Source organism: Heptranchias perlo, chromosome 13, assembly GCF_035084215.1.
Source record: "Heptranchias perlo isolate sHepPer1 chromosome 13, sHepPer1.hap1, whole genome shotgun sequence".
NCBI lineage: Eukaryota > Metazoa > Chordata > Chondrichthyes > Hexanchiformes > Hexanchidae > Heptranchias > Heptranchias perlo.
In genome coordinates this window covers 39,415,272-39,431,176 of record NC_090337.1, presented here as the reverse complement: position 1 = coordinate 39,431,176, position 15,905 = coordinate 39,415,272, and the positions used below count along the sequence as shown (strand labels likewise).

Sequence of the window (15,905 nt, the reverse complement as noted above, 5' to 3'; positions counted from 1 at the left end):
CCATACACCAGGCAATCAGATTGACAGACTGGCTGCCTGTCGGGAGTGAAAGGTGTTGCAAATCAGAGAGAGAGAGAGAGATCATCGGCACTGGCAAATATCAGTGCGGGGGAGGGGTGGGGGGACGTGGACGACATCGGGGGGAGGCGGATCGCGAGGTTCCTGTCAGCCAGGTGAGCTTGTTGGGCCTGAATGAAGCACTCTTGCTCCTCCAGGCCCACAAGCAGTGCAATAAAGGCACTCACCTCATGGATCCAGTCCATCCCACGTGCTTTCACCTGACGTGAATTGGAAGCAATAGGAAAGCCGAACAGGTATGGTTAAATTCATTTAACTTTTGTAATAAACAAAATATTAAGTACCTCAACAATTTCAATGAGGTACATTGCCCCTTTAAGTATCGCCCGCCAACTTTAAGTGGGGGCTGGGCTTCCTGGTGTCTATTGTGCACACGCATCCATACCTACCTGAGTTAAAGCTAGAAGCGGGCAAGTGGGAGCTGGGATGCAGTCCAGCTCCACAAATTTGTAATTTTAACCTCCCACCCGCCCCCAACCCACCTGTTCTTGGGGGTTAAAATTACCCCCGAGGTTTCATTGCTACTTCTGCTTAAATACTAAGCAGGTGTTTTTGGAAAAGGTCTTCGAGCCTGTCCCTGGGTGATTTCTCCTATTCACCTCCCCACCGCCCCCGCCCCCGCCCCCATCTCCATCGTGTAAATTCCATCTTGTACATAGAGGTTGAAGTTCTCTTAAGAAATGAGGAAGACCATACATTTGGCATTGTTCTAACATTGTAGAGCATTATTATAGAGTATATTCTTTTTTTAAAGTAATAAATTCTGTTCTGTTCAGGTGAAGAATTTGACTTGTTGCAAGACCTCTCACAGTCCATGAAAGCAGACAGCCAGCAATATGTAATGAAGCTTGCCAACTCGTTGTTTGTGCAGGAAGGATTTCAACTAAGTGACAAGTTCCTTCAAATGCTGAAAAAATATTTCAGTGCCAGTATTGAAAGTGTTGACTTCAGCGAACCTTTTTCTGTGGCTGATCATATCAATGAGTGGGTGCAGAATCAAACCAATAGTAAGTATTGTCAATTTCGTTAAATGCTGCTAATAGAGTCGGCTGTACGTTTGAACTTTGACATTGCACAGAATCAGAATTATGCAGCACAGAAGGAGTCTGTTCAGCCCATTGCACTTGCACTAGCTCTCAGAAAGAGATATTCACTTAGTCCCAATCTCCTGCCTTTCCAGTACCCTTTTACATTTTTCTTTTGAAATATTCATCTTCCCTTTTCAAAGATTTATGGATTCTGCTATCATTGTTTCTGTGAAAGCATTCCATATCCTAACAACCCTCTGCATTAAAAAATCTCCTTTTTTTGTTTGGCGGTGATCTTAATTTTATGCCCTCTGATGCAGAGACTAGTGGGAATAGGTTTTTTCACTTCTTACCTTGTAAAGCCCTACACGACAAAGGCAAACCAAGCCCAGTCGGCCCTGCAAAGTCCTCCTCACTAACATCTGGGGACTTGTGCCAAAATTGGGAGAGCTGTCCCACAGACCAGTCAAGCAACAGCCTGACATAGCCATACTCACAGAATCAAACCTTTCAGCCAACGTCCCAGACTCTTCCATCACCATCCCTGGGTATGTCCTGTCCCACCGGCAGGACAGACCCACCAAAGGTGGCGATACAGTATATACAGTCAGGAGGGAGTGGCCCTGGGAGTCCTCAACATTGACTCTGGACCCCATGAAATCTCATGGCATGGGCAAGGAAACCTCCTGCTGATCACCACCTACCACCCTCCCTCAGCTGATGAATCAGTCCTCCTCCATGTTGAACACCACTTGGAGGAAGCACTGAGGGTAGCAAGGGCACAGAATGTACTCTGGGTGGGGGACTTCAATGTCCATCACCAAGAGTGGCTCGGTAGCACCACGACTGACCGAGCTGGCCAAGTCCTGAAGGACATAGCTGCCAGACTGGGCCTGCGGCAGGTGGTGAGCGAAACAACATGAGGGAAAAACCGACTTGACCTCGTCCTCACCAATCTACCTGTCGCAAATGCATCTGTCCATGACAGTATTGGTAGGAGTGACCACCGCAGTCCTCGTGGAGACGAAGTCCCGTCTTCGCACTGAGGATACCATCAAACGTGTTGTGTGGCACTACGACCATGCTAAATGGGATAGATTCAGAACAGATCTAGCAGCTCAAAACTGGGCATCCATGAGGTGTTGTGGGCCATCAGCAGTAGCAGAATTGTATTCCAGCACAATCTGTGTAACCTCATGGCCCGGCATATTCCTCACACTACCATTAACAACAAGCCCAGAGATCAACCCTGGTTAAATGAGGAGTGTAGAAGAGCATGCCAGGAGCAGCACCAGGCCTACCTAAAAATGAGGTGCCAACCTGGTGAAGCTACAACTCAGGACTACATGCATGCTAAACAGCGGAAGCAACATGCTATAGACAGCTAAGCGATTCCACAACCAACGGATCAGATCAAAGCTCTGCAGTCCTGCCACATCCAGTCGTATGGTGGTGGACAATTAAACAACTAACGGGAGGAGGAGGCTCTGCAAACATCCCCATCCTCAATGATGGCGGAGTCCAGCACGTGAGTGCAAAAGACAAGGCTGAAGCGTTTGCAACCATCTTCAGCCAGAAGTGCCGAGTGGACGATCCATCTCGGCCTCCTCCCGATATCCCCACCATCACAGAAGCCAGTCTTCAGCCAATTCGATTCACTCCACGTGATATCAAGAAACGGCTGAGTGCACTGGATACAGCAAAGGCGATGGACCCTGACAACATCCCAGCTGTAGTGCTGAAGACTTGTGCTCCAGAACTAGCTGCGCCTCTAGCCAAGCTGTTCCAGTACAGCTACAACACTGGCATCTACCCGACAATGTGGAAAATTGCCCAGGTATGTCCTGTCCACAAAAAGCAGGACCAATCCAATCTGGCCAATTACTGCCCCATCAGTCTACTCTCAATCATCAGCAAAGTGATGGAAGGTGTTGTCGACAGTGCTATCAAGCAGCACTTACTCAACAATAACCTGCTTACCGATGCTCAGTTTGGGTTCTGCCAGGACCACTCGGCTCCAGACCTCATTACAGCCTTGGTCCAAACGTGGACAAAAGAGCTGAATTCCACAGGTGAGGTGAGAGTGACTGCCCTTGACATCAAGGCAGCATTTGACCGAGTGTGGCACCAAGGAGCCCTAGTAAAATTGAAGTCAATGGGAATCAGGGGGCAAACTCTCCAGTGGCTGGAGTCATACCGAGCACAAAGGAAGATGGTAGTGGTTGTTGGAGGCCAATCATCTCAGCCCCAGGACATTGCTGCAGGAGTTCTTCAGGGCAATGTCCTCGGCCCAACCATCTTCATTTGCTTCATCAATGACCTTCCCTCCATCATAAGGTCAGAAATGGGGATGTTCGCTGATGGTTGCACAGTGTTCAGTTCCATTCGCACGCCCTCAAATAATGAAGCAGTCCGAGCCCGCATGCAGCAAGACCTGGACAACATCCAGGCTTGGGCTCATGAGTGGCAAGTAACATTCGCGCCAGACAAGTGCCAGGCAATGACCATCTCCAACAAGAGAGAGTCTAACCACCTCCCCTTGACATTCAATGGCATTACCATCACTGAATCCCCCACCATCAACATCCTGGGGGTCTCCATTAACCAAAAACTTAACTGGACCAGCCATATAAATACTATGGCTACAAGAGCATGTCAGAGGCTGGGTATTCTGCAGCGAGTGCCTCACCTCCTGACTCCCCAAAGCCTTTCCACCATCTACAAGGCACAAGTCAGGAGTGTGATGGAATACTCTCCACTTGCCTGGATGAGTGCAGCTCCAACAACACTCAAGAAGCTCGACACTATCCAGGACAAAGCAGCCCACTTGATTGGCACCCGATCCACCACCGTAAACATTCACTCCCTTCACCACCGGCGCACAGTGGCTGCAGTGTGTACCATCCACAGGATGCACTGCAGCAACTCGCCAAGGCTTTTTCGACAGCACCTCCCAAACCCGCGACCTCTACCACCTAGAAGGACAAGTGCAGCAGGCACATGGGAACAACACCACCTGCATGTTCCCCTCCAAGTCACACACCATTCCGACTTGGAAATATATTGCCGTTCCTTCATCATCACTGGGTCAAAATCCTGGAACTCCCTTCCTAACAGCACTGAGAGAACCTTTACCACTCGGACTGCAGTGGTTCAAGAAGGCGGCTCATGACCACCTTCTCGAGGGCAATTAGGGATGAGCAATAAATGCCGGCCTTGCCAGCGAAGCCCACGTCCCATGAACGAATAAAATAAATTAGATCTCATCTCAAACATTGTCTTTCCTAATGGAAAGATGCCCAGTTTCTTCAATCACTTCTAAATAAAGACCCTAAACCCTCTCTTCTGCACCCCCTCAATAGAAATTCTTCCTAAAATAGGGCACCCAAAACTGGTTGCAATAATCCAATCACTGATTTGTATAGGTTTACTATTGCCTGTTGGCTTTTGTACTGTCTGTCCCTATTATAAAAGTAGGATCTCCCATGTTGTTTCTGCAATTTTGTTCTTGTCCTCCCACTTTTCAAGATTTGTGTGTCTGTATCCCTTTGTCTCTCTGCTCTTTTAAAGTTTTAAAATTTATTGTATTGTTCCTCTCCTGCCTCCCAAAATATATTACCTCACAGTTCAGCTGACATCTATCTGCCCAATCCAATAACCTATGTCCTCCTGAAATTGCTTACAGTCCTCTTCGTAGCTCCCAATTTTTGAATTGTCTATAAATTTTGATCCTGTGCCCCTATATTAAAGAGAGAGAGAGTGTATGTATACCCCTGGGGAATGGTACTGTTTATACCTCTTCAGTTTGAAAACATGAGTAACTATTAATTTCTGTCAGCGTCTGTGGAGAAAGCAGACAAGTTAACATTTCAAGTGTGGACCCTTCATCAGAACATTTGGAAGTTGGCAAAAGTTAAATTGTTTAATCGTTGTATCTTTGCTGTTAAGCACTAACTACAGCTAAATTCACAACATGCTCATGATTAATTTTACTTGGTATGCAATGAGTTTAGGTTTGTAATATGTATCTCTGCTACCTCTTAGATTGATTTTTATCTCAGTGGAATGATAAACTTTTACATTTTCTTTTCTCTACGCAGACAGGATACAAAACATTTTATCGCCAAAGGACTTCAATGCCTTAACCCGTCTGGTCCTCATTAACGCAATTTACTTTAAAGGAAACTGGAAGTCTCAGTTCAGAGCAGAGAATACGCGCACATTCCCTTTTACCAAAGATGATGAAAGTGAAATACAGATACCTATGATGTACCAACAAGGAGACTTCTACTATGGTTTGCAAATGTTTAGCTTTTTTACAGTTAATTAAAATCGACCTTTCCATTCACCTGATCTGACATTTGGAACGGAGGTTCAAATTTGATAGAGAACAGTGTTCTTTTGTTTCCTTAGCCTTATATAGCTATACAGCCTTGTTATATAGTGCAACATTGTAATAAACTAGTTTGCAATGAAACCTCTTTTTTGATAAGTGTTTCTAAGTTCTAGTGCAGTCATCAATTTGGATTAGGTACTAATATAATGAAATACTCGCCTTACAGCACTTGGCGCAAATATTTTATTACATAAATATTTCAATCCTACAAAGAAAATTTCAAGTGACACTTGTAGGAATTGTGAATGCTAAATCCTGCACTTTTCCCATAATGTCTTGGAAATGTTGTATCAGAAATCAATAATATGTACCCATATCAGTGAATTTTCGCTCCTTCCTCCCCCAAACCCCTTTGACCAATACATATTGAAAATTCAGATTGGAATTTAGCATTTATTTATGCCTGGGGTTTCGTACATGATGCTTAAATTGGTTTACTTCAAACTGGCCTACGTAATTCAATCCACAGCAGGATACAGTATAACAGTGAGCAGTGTACAACTTACTTTCCAGAGACATCAAAGAGTAAGTCAGACACAGAGATGCATTACTAACACTGTTAACTACAGCTGCGATAATATGATTAGTAGCACCAGAGTTCAGTAGTAATGATTATAGTAAAAGTGAACTAATATTTAACATAATTTAACAATATAAATCATCAGAAGCACAACATTAAACTTAATCGTAAGCATTGCAGTATCTTACTTTTAACTGGATTTTGCTTAGTGACAGTATAACATTGCATTTACTAGCCAAGTTTGTAGCATTGATTCGGCAAAACTTAAGTTACTGGTTTATATTCAGTGCATCACTGGTAGCTTCCAATATTGAGGCTGTCTCTTAGTGAACTGAGCATAAAATCATACGACTTTTCCTTGAGTAGCAGGCCAGCTGCAACATTGGGCAGTTCTGATTTCCTCTGTGATACTCTGGTTTCACTATCAGGATGAGTCTCTGGTGAGTAATTGTCATTTTTAGATGTTTTCCACCTAAATATTAGTTAACTTTACTATACTTAACTTGATGTTGGCTGTTAAACTGTATTTTCTCTGTTCAAAAGCTTAACCTATTGAACTAACTATTGGAACACTACTTAAAACTAAGCAAATTAATCGTAAACCTAACTTTACATTCTTAAAGCCCTCATTCAAGTTCTAAAGACCTTCAACTTTTTTCTAAAGCCTTCTAACACTTACAAAGACCTTGGTCTGATTCCTTCTCTCTCCCCCCACTCTCACACTCACTCTCCCCTTTGTCTCTGTCTCTCCATTTGTCTGCCTGTCTCTCTGTCTCCTCTCTCTTCCTCTCTGTGTTGCCTCTCTCCCCCTCGCTCTGTCTCCCTTCTCTATCTGCCTGGTTTAGGACATGGCAAAGATTTGCAGCCATAGTTAAACGTGTCTCGTCGCTCGCCCCCTCTCTGTGTCTCGTCGCTCGCCCCCTCTCTGTGTCTCGTCGCTCGCCCCCTCTCTGTGTCTCGTCGCTCGCCCCCTCTCTGTGTCTCGTCGCTCGCCCCCTCTCTGTGTCTCGTCGCTCGCCCCCTCTCTGTGTCTCGTCGCTCGCCCCCTCTCTGTGTCTCGTCGCTCGCCCCCTCTCTGTGTCTCGTCGCTCGCCCCCTCTCTGTGTCTCGTCGCTCGCCCCCTCTCTGTGTCTCGTCGCTCGCCCCCTCTCTGTGTCTCGTCGCTCGCCCCCTCTCTGTGTCTCGTCGCTCGCCCCCTCTCTGTGTCTCGTCGCTCGCCCCCTCTCTGTGTCTCGTCGCTCGCCCCCTCTCTGTGTCTCGTCGCTCGCCCCCTCTCTGTGTCTCGTCGCTCGCCCCCTCTCTGTGTCTCCTCGCTTGCCCCCCCCCCCCCCCCCACTTTCTCTGTTCCATTTTTCACTCTTTCTCACTCTCTCTTCTCCCCATCCAGAATAACAAGCCCAGGATTAATTAACAGCTCATTGTGCTGTATAGTACACTGGAGATCATGTGAGATGTCCCCCACATTTTCGTTCTCCCAAAACACAGAAAATAGCACACTAATAGAACAATGTGTAGAAGCTAAATGAATTTCATCAGATTCATCTACATGTTTATTAATGTACAGAAGCCAAATGATATGGCAAGGTGCTGAATCGACCTATACTTTATATAAGAAAAACCTAAAAAACAATAAGATTTGAGTGTGTTTATAAAGGGATAATGTTCTCTTTTTAAAATGCCTTTCTTACACAGTATGATAAATGACAAGACTTCTGGATGAGGCATTCAGGTTTGTCACTCTAGACCTTCCAAGTTCAATGTTGTATCCAAAGTTTGAATTTCCTGCCAGAAATAAACTCTGGAAGAATTTTCCAGTACTTATCTAGTCCCAAAGATTCTGAAATCACAGGTGTCAATTATCTATGATACACACAACAATACGAACGACAGCAAGCTCTTGTTTCTGTGGGCTTCAGTGGTGCATGTCATGGAGTCGTAGTGGGCACATCTAAAGTTTAAATCCATGCTCCTATTAATTTGCAAATAGCTCTGGCTATGGATACAATCTTGGTGTTCTGTTTTAGATTTATTTATCTATGAGACAACAATGCTGAAGACAACCCTTTTTTAAAATTCTAAGAATAAAATTCAAAAAGGACAAACCAATAAATAAGAAGTATAAGTGAAAATAGTCGAAGTTGCCTGGGCTTTCAGGGATGCTTTTCCAGGGCTGGGGGGTAGTATGTGGCCCAAGGCCACAGGTCAGTGTATAATTAATTAGAACATAGAACAAACCTCTTTATAATTGGTCTGATTTCCAGATCAACCAACCTGGCCTGGTCCCACAGATAATTCAACTCTCAGCTTCATTTTGTAATTTGGTAAAGAAAGACAGTTTTCATTTTAACTAGCCATTCCAGAGCTGTATAAAATAAAATAGAAATCTCCCTAATTTGTTACCACTTGTAATCCTTTTTTAAAAATATACAATATTTAATGCAATATGACTTTGGAACAGTGGAACATGTGTATGATTTGACTAGTTGTTTTTGGTATGGGAAAGAGGGCAGAGCAGCTTTATTATATGGAATGCAAAACTTCAGTGTTTTATTATTTTATAGAAAGATTCTTAGCCATAATATTTCACATTACAGTGCCTCAAAACAGTGTTTTTTTTATTTTTGGCATGATTTGATCTCATCAGAAATCCTTAAGTGAGCTCCCTTGCACATGGCCTGAGGTTCTCTGTTATTGACTACACAGCAGAGATATTTTAACCCTAGCGCTTATCAGTGCACAGAGGAGCAAATGTGAAAATGCTGAAAACAAGTAGTTACTCTTAATATGTTTTTAATTTATGGTTTATAATTTTACTATATGTAGATGCAACTTTATTTTTGTTTCAGGTGAGTTCAGTGATGGTTCAAATGAGGCAGGAGGAGTATACCAGGTTTTAGAAATGCCTTACGACGGTGACAAGATGAGTATGATGATAGTTCTCCCAAGACAGGAAGTACAACTGGCTACCTTGGAGCCACTTATTAAAACTCAACTAATTAATGAGTGGGCAAGCTCTGTAAAGAAGCAGAAGGTTGAAGTGTACGTGCCAAGGTGAGAGATTTTTATTTGTTTGGAGAGTGATGTCTAATAAAAAAAATTGCATGTCTGTAATAAGTTTGGCCAGTAATTTTGAATCATAAAATAAAATCTAAATTTCGAAGGAAAATTTGTGATTATAGAATAGCCACATTTAATAGTGTGAAATGTTAATTGCATCCATGTGATTTATATCAATTAGTGTTAATTGTATTAAGGTGGTGCGTATCAATTGAGAACTCTCGTATCCATTTATAAGCGAGCTGATCTGGGGAGTGGTGTGGGTGTAGTGTGGAGCTCTGTGAATAAAGGCTTGGAAGCAACTGAAGACTAGGCTCTAGTAGTCTATCCTTCACCTGGCTATCCAATTTATAACATAAAATGTCCATTCACATGGTATTGCATTGTGCATAGAATATGCTATGTTATGCACTTCACTTTAATAATCACACTCTGACCAATTGTTTACTATGCTAGCAGTGTCTGAAGACCTGAAATTAATACTAACATTAGTTTGCTTACAAAAAATCAACTATATGTATTTAAATAAAACTGATCATTTAAAAAAAAATCTTTTTATCTGCCACCTCTCCAAATGTGTTAAATTATTTTTAATTTTCATATGTCACCACTGCAAATTAATTATTTTGAATATTTATAGAAGTCATTTCAGAAAGTGTTATAGCTGGGAAAGGATCTAGTTACATCGAATCTGCTGCACAAAAACAATCCATTTGGCCCAACTGGTCTATGCCGGCGTTCATGCTGCATATGAGCCGCCCCCCTCCCTACTTTATCTAACCCTATCAGTATACCCCTCAATTCCTTTCTCTCTCATGTGCTTATCTAGCTTCCCCTTACATGCATCTATGCTATTTGCCTCAACTACTCCTTGTGGTAGCGTGTTCCACATTCTTACTACTCTTTGGGTAAAGAAGTTTCTCCTGAATTCCCTATTGGATTTACTGGTGACTATTTTATATTTATGGCCCCTTAGTTTTGGTCTCCCCCACAAGTGGAAACATTTTCTCTGTCCACCTTGTCAAACCCTTTCATAATCTTAAAGACCACTGTCAGGTCAGCTCTCAGCCTTCTCTTTTGTAGAGAAGAGCCCCAGCCTGCTCAGCCTTTCATGATGAGTATATCCTCTCAGTTCTGGTATCATCCTTATGAATTTTATTTGCACCTCTCCAATATCTCTATATCCTTTTTATAATTTGGAAACCAGAACTTGCACAGTACTCCAAGTGTGGTCTAACCAAGGTTCTATACACAAGTTTAACATATCTTCTCTGCTTTTCAATTCCATCCCTCTAGAAATGAACCCCAGTACTTGACTTGCCTTTTTTATGGCCTTATTAACCTGTGTTGCTACTTTTAATGATTTGTGTATCTTTACCCTGTGATCCCTTTGCTCCTCGACCCCATTTAGACTCTTGTTATCCAAGCAGTATGTGGCCTCCTTATTCTTCTACCAAAATGCACCACCTCACACTTACCTATATTGAAATTAATTTGCTAATTACACACCCATTCAGCATGTTTATTAATGTCGTCTTGCATTTTGACACATTCTTCCTTTGTATTATCTGCACCCCCAATTTGGTATCATTCGCAAATTTTGAAATTGTACTTCCGATTCCCGAATCTAAATCAGTAATGTAAATTGTGAACAGTGGTCCCAGCACCGATCCCTGTGGTACACCACTTCCCACCTTTTGCCAGTTGGAGTAGCTACCCTTCACCCCTAATCTCTTTTCTGTTTTGTAGCCAGCTTGCTACCTGTCCCCTGAATCCACACGCTCTGACCTTAGTCATGAGCCTACAAGGCGGTACCTTATCAAAGGCCTTTTGAATATCCAATTATATTAATTACATCTACTGCATCACCCTTGTCTACCCTTTCAGTTACTTCTTCAAAGAATTCAATAAAGTTGGTCAAGCATGACTTTCCCTTCTGAAATCCGTGCTGACTACTCTTTATTATATTTTCTTTTTCTAGATGTTTTTCTATTACGTCTTTGAGTAAAGATTCCATTTTCCTTCCTACCGTTAAGCTGCTAACTGGTCTATAGTTCCCTGGACTTGTTCTATCTCCCTTTTTAAATATAGGAATAACATTAGCTGTCTGCCAGTCCTCCGGCACTATTCCCTTTTCTAATTTTTTTTTATATAATAGTGCCTCTGCTATCTCTTCCCTAACTTCTTTTAATATGCATGGAAGTAATCCATCTAGAACAGGGGTTTTATGCTTTCTAAGTTTGATTTAGTTTATCAATTATTTCCCCCCTTTCTATCTAAAATGTCTTTATTGGAAAAGGTCAAAAAAGATATAATGTCATGCCCACCTTGTAAGTCTCCCTGGTAAATACTGAGGCAAAGTAACAATTCAATATTTCTGTAATTACCTGAGAGTTTATCTTGTACATCCCTTAGTGGCCCTATCCCTATCCTGATTTTTCTTCGTTATTTATGTGTCTGTAAAATACTTTACTATTTTTATATTCCTTGATAATTTAATTTTGGAGTTCCTCTTTGCTTTCCTAATTGTTTTCTTGACTTCTTTCTTAACCTCTTCGTATTCCCTTTTGTCATCCTCTCCTTTTATTGTCTGTGTACTTAGAGTATTCCTTTTTCTTTAGTTTCAGGTTTACCCGTATCTTTTTATTCATTCATGGTGTTTCATTATTGGCTAGTTCATTCTTGTTTTTAAGAGGAATATATTTCTCCTGAATTCTATTGATCACCGTTTTAAATATGTCCCACAGCTGTTCTATCGGTCAATTTTTCTTCCAGTTTACCTTCCTTAGTTCCATTCTCATCCCCTCAATTAGCTTTTTTCCAATCTATTACTTTGGTCTTTGTCTTACTTATGTATTTCTCAATCATTATTTTAAATCTTATTATGTTATGATTGCTATTGCCTAGATGTTCCCCTATGCTTACTTCTCTTATCTGCTCTGGTTTATTTCCCATTACTAGATCCAGCAGTGATTCCACTCATGTTGGGCTTCTCGCATACTGCGTACGAAAGGAGTCCTGTGCACACTAAAAACTGGCAGGGCAGGTTGAGAAAGCGGTTTAAAAAAGCATATGGGATTCTGAGCTTTATAAACAGAGGCATAGAGTACAAAAGCAAGGAGGGCATGATGAACCTTTATAAAACACTGGTTTGGCCACAACTGGAGTATTGTGTCCAATTTTTTTTTATTCATTCATGGGATGTGGGCGTCGCTGGCGAGGCCGGTATTTATTGCCCATCCCTAATTGCCCTTGAGAAGGTGGAGGTGAGGTGCCTTCTTGAACTGCTGCAGTCCGTGTGGTGAAGGTTCTCCCACAGTGCTGTTAGGAAGAGAGTTCCAGGATTTTGACCCAGCGACGATGAAGGAACGGCAATATATTTCCAAGTCGGGATGGTGTGTGACTTGGAGGGGAACGTGCAGGTGGTGGTGTTCCCATGTGCCTGCTGCTCTTGTCCTTCTAGGTGGTAGAGGTCGCGGGTTTGGGAGGTGCTGTCGAAGAAGCCTTTGCGAGTTGCTGCAGTGCATCCTGTGGATGGTACACACTGAAGCCACTGTGCGCCGGTAATGAAGGGCACAGCAAATTCTGGGCACCATACTTTAGGATGGATGAGAAGGCCTTAGAGAAGGTGCAGAAAAGATTTATTAGAATGGTTCCAGGGATGAGGGACTTCAGTTACTTGGATAGACTGGAGAAGCTGGAATTGTTCTTCTTAGAGCAGAGGAGATTTGATAGAAGTGTTCAAAATCATGTGGGTTCTAGACAGAGTAGATATAGAGAAACTGTTTCCATTGGCAGAAGGGTCGAAAACCAGAGGACACAGATTCAAGGTAATTGGCAAAAGAACCAAAGGCGACATGAGGTAAAACCTTTTTATGCAGCGAGTGGTTATGATCGGTAATGCACTGCCTGAAAGGGAAATGGAGGCAGATTCAATCATGGTTTTCAAAAGGGAATTGGATATGTATTTGAAGGGAAAAATTTGCAGGGCTACAGGGAAAGGGCGGGGGAGTGGGACTAGCTGGATTGCCCTTGCAGAGAGCCGGCACGGGCTCGACGGGCCGAACGGCTGCCTTCTGTGCTGTAACCATTCTATGATTCCATTCCCCTTTCCTTACCTCTTCTTACCAGTTTATTTGGGGGTAGTTGATATTTCCCATGATTATTATTCAATGTTTTTCACTCATTTCATAGATTTGTCTACATATTACTTCCTCCACTTCCCTTCCGCTTTAGTTGGTCTGTAGAATATAACTATTAATGTGATCGATCCCTTCTTACCCTTTGTCTCAATCCATATGGATTCTGTTTTTCTTAATATTACTTATGTGCCTTTTTTCTATTGCCATTATGTTGTCTCTAATTAGTACAGCTACTCCAACCCCCCTTCTTCCTTCCCTATCTTTTCTAAATAAGTTATATCCTGCAATATTTAACTGCCAGTCCTGTTCTTTGTCGCCAAGTTTCTGTTATTCCTACTGCATCTGGTTCCTCACTACGAATTATTGCTTCCAATTCTCCCGTTTTGTTTTGGATGCTGTGTACATTGCTGTGCAGGGAATTTAATTTGTTTTTAATAACTGTTCCCCTCCCTTTATTTTTAACAGTCATTTTGAACTTATGACCATTTTTGTTACCCTTATTCCTTACCTTGGTCTGACCTTTACTCTCCTCTCCTATTTCTTTTATCTTCAGACTTATGTTATTTTCACCAGATCCTCCCCCTGTCTTACTAATTTAAAGTCCTATGATTATAAGAAAATAATCTGACCAAGGGGTTCAGATGCCATCATAACCCAGGAAAGCAAAACTCATGTGGTTTATTATATGTAATTCTTTCTGTAATTCTCTTATCTAACCATTGTTTCTTTAAACTCTGCTGATGAAAATGACATAGTTTGTTGCCATGTGCAGCTGTGGATGGCATTTTTTACACTGCACCATTCCCACTCCAGCCTCCCTGTAGTAGTTGTGGCTGGCATTGACTGTTGTAATCCATTCAGTTGGCATGTGGTGACCTCCTCACTGAAATAATTCTCTGGATTTAATTTTAATATATAGGATATATATTAAAACGCTATGTCAGCTCTCCATATATTGCACATTACTATACACATTTCTTCATCAAACTTAAACTGCAGATATTCTATTTCTTGGATTCTCAATTCACTTTGCACAAACAAAGCAAGGCCTCTGGTCTGCAGCCTGACCGAAGTACTCATTTCAGAAATGGAGGACAATTATAATGCAATTCCACCTTGAAAATTGAGGAAGAGAAAGAAATCTTTTCTAATTATGTAAATAACTGAGAAAAAAATGGACGCTTTTGAGAATGGAAGAATAAACAATGTAAATGAGAATAGGAGATTTTGGAGGGAAATTTACGCAAGTTTTGTTAAGTGGTAGGTAAATAATGTTGTATCTTTGAGTATTAGTAAGGTATGTAATATTTTCACCATGTCAGTTATATAGAATTTACAGGACAGAAACAGGCCATTCGGCCCAACTAGTCTGTGTCGGTGTTTATGCTCCACAAGAGCCTCCTCCCACCCTACTTCATCTAACCTTATCTGCATATGCGATGTATTATGGTAATAGATTAACTACTGCCTTTTTTGGGCTGCAGTAGGTAAAGATCAGAAACTGTACTCCAGATCCCAGACTTAACTATGAGCGAAGTTATGAGACATCTTCTAGAGTTATTAAAAAAAAGCAAAAATTATAGCTGTATTGAAATTTTGATTGGAGTGTTATTTTCAGTATCACAATGTTATATAACATTGATATTTTTTAAAATGCACATTTTAGTACATGCATATTTTGATACATTGGCAAAGTCTTTGGCATATTTTGATACATTGGCAAATTATTATCAGACACAACATTCAGGCACTAAGCTCTGAAAGAACCTCCGATTCTTAAAATGCAAGTTAAATTTCAAAATAATGTAACATGTATTCAGAGTTATTCAATGATGGTAGTCGCAATAGCTCCATGCTGGAATTGAAGATTTTGAACTAATTGAAAAGTTCAACGACTGCTTCTTTCTCTCATTGACTTGAAAATGTAGCAATTAAGGCACCAAAATACTTCCCTATAGGGCGTATCCAGAATGCCTCTGACAGCAAAATGCTACCAATAGTGCATTAGACCTGCTATCTTCACTCTGGCTGTGTTTTCATCGTCACAGGCTAGTGTGGACCTTGCTCTTGCATCTGTGAAGGTTCCGAAGCAGAACAACAGAGTTGTGAAAGCTACTTGTGCTAACCCTGTGTGCACAAGATATATGCTTATTGCTTTGAAATTGCAGTATAAAGGGGGCATCTTCAGCACCGCTAGCGTTGACAAATGCTTTTGTATATAAAATAAACATTAGTAATCTTTTTAGCTCTTCAGAATGAACCTTTCCACTTTTAGTGGTGTCTAAAATTCAGCTTAAAACAAGCTGAGGTAGCAAATATTTGAACGATTCTTTTAATGTAATACGCTGGTAGGCCTTTTGTTCATCAATGGTTATTAGGATGAGTAAGTAGTTGACGGCACTGGAGCAATGAGTACATTGTTTAGATCTGTTCTATCATACAAGACCTATTGCTATTAGACATACCAGCAATACCCAAATCTGACTAGGCACTGTATTACTAATGGATCTGTTCTCTCAGGCTGTATAGCTTAATTTGCAAAAAAGTGTTTTTTTAGCACACAATTAGCTTGATCAGTTGACATTATGGAATGCAGTAATCTACATCACATACAAAGATGTAGGATTGGAAATCACCCTCTGGATTAGATATGTTTGCAAGTTACTGCCAACACATTGTATCAT

General features: G+C 41.6%; 1 protein-coding gene across 2 annotated transcripts in view; it reads left to right on the top strand.

Annotated features, from left to right (window-relative positions):
• The window catches only part of serpini1 (serpin peptidase inhibitor, clade I (neuroserpin), member 1), a 59,851-nt gene that overhangs the window by 23,179 nt on the left and 20,767 nt on the right, over window positions 1–15,905 (top strand). For both annotated transcript variants that reach the window (XM_067995356.1, XM_067995357.1), the window contains exons 3-5: window positions 855–1,085; window positions 5,207–5,401; window positions 8,869–9,073. In XM_067995356.1, the coding sequence (XP_067851457.1) occupies window positions 855–1,085; window positions 5,207–5,401; window positions 8,869–9,073 (631 nt within the window). The remainder of the gene's footprint in view (window positions 1–854; window positions 1,086–5,206; window positions 5,402–8,868; window positions 9,074–15,905) is intronic.